Source organism: Odontomachus brunneus, unplaced genomic scaffold (assembly GCF_010583005.1).
Source record: "Odontomachus brunneus isolate Ranch 3 - 2012 unplaced genomic scaffold, Obru_v1 Obru_scaffold_080, whole genome shotgun sequence".
NCBI classification, from domain to species: Eukaryota; Metazoa; Arthropoda; class Insecta; order Hymenoptera; family Formicidae; genus Odontomachus; species Odontomachus brunneus.
In genome coordinates, this window is record NW_022639530.1 from 1331558 (window position 1) to 1334981 (window position 3424).

At 55.6% G+C, this 3424-nt stretch overlaps 1 protein-coding gene across 2 annotated transcripts in view; it reads left to right on the forward strand.

The window, feature by feature from the left end:
• The first annotated feature begins 220 nt into the window (after window positions 1-220).
• Window positions 221-3424, forward strand: part of LOC116847562 (protein O-mannosyl-transferase TMTC1-like) — a 240500-nt gene continuing 237296 nt past the window's right edge. For both annotated transcript variants that reach the window (XM_032822660.1, XM_032822659.1), the window contains exon 1: window positions 221-2874. In XM_032822660.1, coding sequence (XP_032678551.1) covers window positions 2555-2874 — 320 coding nt within the window. In that variant the 5' untranslated portion in view covers window positions 221-2554. The remainder of the gene's footprint in view (window positions 2875-3424) is intronic.

Here is a 3424-nt window from a genome sequence, read left to right on the forward strand (position 1 = left end):
AAGTAAACAACATGACGTCAGTGGGGTCCAAGGTTGAGGGTGACGGCAGGTGCCGGCGAACGGGAAAGAAGAAGAAAGGGAAGGCACGAGGACGCAGGCAGGCAGGAGGGAAACCCCCGGGGGTGGCTCGTGCGCGGGCGCGGCTTTGCGGGTCAGAGTGCGTCGGGTATATAACCGGGCGGATGCCGTCGTCCCTTAGTCTCGCGCTTATCGTCGTCGTGACGACCCGCTCGAGCTCGATGTCGACGTCGTTATCGTTCCGTGACGTTTCGATGACTCTGCCGCGCGATGCATACCGATTCGTACGCCGTGGCGATCGGCGGGGTGTCCGATACTAGATGATACATAGTCTGGAAGGTGCCTGTCCGAGGGTTGTTTCGTCCGCGGGGATGCGCGTCGTTGTCACCTTTGACGATATTACCGATCAGTGAAGAAATTACACTTTCACCTCTGCGTTTGATCGCATTCGACGCGAGTCACGTACCCTCGTGTGGTAGTCGTGAGAGAAGATTGCAGAGAAATAAAATATCCGCAAAACATTTAGAGAGATCGGTAAGATATGAATGCACTGCGGAAACATTGTACTACATCATGAGCAGAGTATTTCGATAAGTTCGTGCGGTTGACGTTATCGAACATCTCTGAACAGAGCTCGGTTCTTTATCGCGCCAAGTACTTTCATTTATTCGTCGGCAGTCAGGTGCGAAACAGCGTGAACGGACACGAAGCAAAATTCGTCGAGGAACGTTCACCAATTACCACTTGAGCGTTGAGAACGCCTCCGACTTCTCACTCGAGTGTCATCTCGCCGTAGGCGAGCAGCGAGAGAGCCCACCAGTGAGATCGCCCGGGCGTCGAAAGTTCGATTCTGGGTTAGCAGGACCAGGCGAAACCGAGGAGGGAGGAAAAAAATTTATCGTGATAGCCGGCTCCAGGGATTGAATTCAACGGCGAGCGGGAAGCGGGGGGAGCCGGAGGAGAGCGAAGAACAGGCGGAAGAAGCAGCGGCCAAGTGGTGGCGGACAGCGGCGGCGGCGTCGTCGGCGAAGAGGTGGGAAAGTGGTAACCGGGGGTTGGTGAAGGTGCTGCAACGGAGGATTTCAAGCCGTGCCCCCGGCGAGATACGGGTCGCCTGTATAGATCTATATGCACAGTAAAATTGTGGCGACAGAGCGACAGCCCCGGCTACAACGTCGTCGTGTATCTGGGTCACACAGCCACCCGCTGCTCGGCATCTCGCGAGCCGTTCTTCATAATTTCGCCAAGTTCCCTTAATGCAGCGAAAAAAGTGGAGATCCATCAGCGAGAGGAGGACTTGGCGTGCTCGAGAGCCTCGCCAATTCGGGCCAATAGAAACAACGGGCGCGTCGCGACGCGCGTTCTCACGCTCGTCTTCCCCCGCCGTGCAAACGGACACGATGCATCTCGCAGTGTGTGTTCACTGCGCAACGTTTCGCGATCGATATGAATGATACCGTTGAGTACGAACGTAAGATCAGAGCGTCGCAGGAGACGCACACCGTCGCGTTTCGCGTTCAAGAGGATCCGTTTGGACACAGAACGGACGACAGTGCACCGTGTAAATCAAGAGTTGTGCGAGATATCAGACACGCGAGCTACGGCAGTAGGAAGTTGCAGGCCGCGGAACGCCGTCGCGTTAATGCCACTTAGCCGGGACGGTAGATAAGCACGAGCTATAAGTATATATCGCAGCTCGTTCCCGCCAGGAGTAACCGTAATGATCGGTGCGGATCAGTGATTTGCGGCCGGCGAGGGCGTGAATCGACCCGATACCGTTCGCGCGGTAACGAGCTGTTACGTCGTTACGCGGTTACGTAAAAAAGAATCCGCCTGGACTCCCACGGGGACAATCCCAGCGGAAGGTCCACGCGAGGGCTATTACCCGAGCCCGTGGAGTGAGTGGCTTGCGCGCGCGAGACCTGTTCTTTGCTTCCCTTCATCTGGAACACGCCCGGCCGCCCCGGTAAATAATGAAGCCCCGCAGCCATTTATCAAGTTCACCGTGAGACGAACGAATGTCCGGGGTATCGTCGTCGTGCTAAATGGCAGGGTTTAACGCGAGGCACCGGTTAGTACGGCGACAAGCGTCGCTTTACCGTCACGAGGAGACCACATCGTCCCGTTGATTCGTCCGGGACTTCGTGGTGGGACGATATCGCCGGTCATGATTTGCATCTACTCGGGAGATTGTCGTCGTCGATGAGTTAACGGGCAAACGTGCGAGACGCACTGCGGGTAATGCCAGAATTCGCGAGCCGAGCGGCTTCTCTTCGCGGTGAGTCTTGAGCAAGTCTTGGGACGCGAAGTGATTCAGGGCGACCGTGTCGAGCGCGTTCGCCTCAGAGATGCGACAGTCAGCTGATTACGACCGCGATCAGTGCAGTCATACCGGGCGCAATCAGCGGCGCCGCAGATAACGGTGCGCCGAAAAAAACGGTCGCGGCTTCATGCGGGTGAACGCGCGCATTAGGCCCGCGGACGAACGTGAGAAGAGCTCATTTCGTGCGTGGTGTCGAAGCGAGTGCCAAGCGACATGAGACGACGGAACAACGGCTCCTCCTGCTTCTGCCAGACGGCCAAGAGAAACGGACGCGGAGGTTGCAACGGGACTGAAGTGAACGAGCCACCGGGCTGGTGCATCTACGCAGCTGTCGCGCTCGTCGCGGTCGGTTGTTATCTGAACGCGCTCGATTGCGACTTTGTGCACGACGATATACCGGCGGTGGTGAGAAACCGGGATGTGATCGGTAAGGCGTCGTGGAGCAGCGTGCTCAACGACGATTTTTGGGGCACGCCGATGGAGAGCATCAACAGCCACAAGAGTTACCGACCTTTCACCACCTTGACGTTTCGGTAAGCCGGCATCATCATCACCCTTCACGTCGTCTGCTCCGCGGACGCTCTTTATTCGATCGTCTGCGCGAAAATTGGACAGGCGATTGACTCGGTTAATTGTCACTCGATAGAGTTCCCGCGACTGCATCAAGATTGTAAGGCCATGACTGTCGATATTTAAACCACCGTCGAATTACCGAGACTTGAAGTTATCGATATGGACATTCGAGCAGGTGTACCACTTTCGGCAAAATAATCAGACGTTTGCACTGTCCTGCCAGTCATTATCGCGTTATTATTTTAGGTCTTACTCCTCTTCTCTCCCTTTCTCTTTTTCTTTTTCTTTCCCCCATTCTCCGTGGATTTTCGTCAAACCGGTCTCTCAGGACAATCCGTAAAACAGAAAAGTGAATACGATTCGGTGCACGGTCGTTCGTTCGGATAAAATAAGACAGCAAGAACTTGTCTCGAGAAACGTGTCTGGTTGCCTGACGCTCCAAACACATGGCACGACCACGTAGCTCGCAGCTACGATATCCTTCTCTCGCTCTCCCTTCCCCCCCCCCCC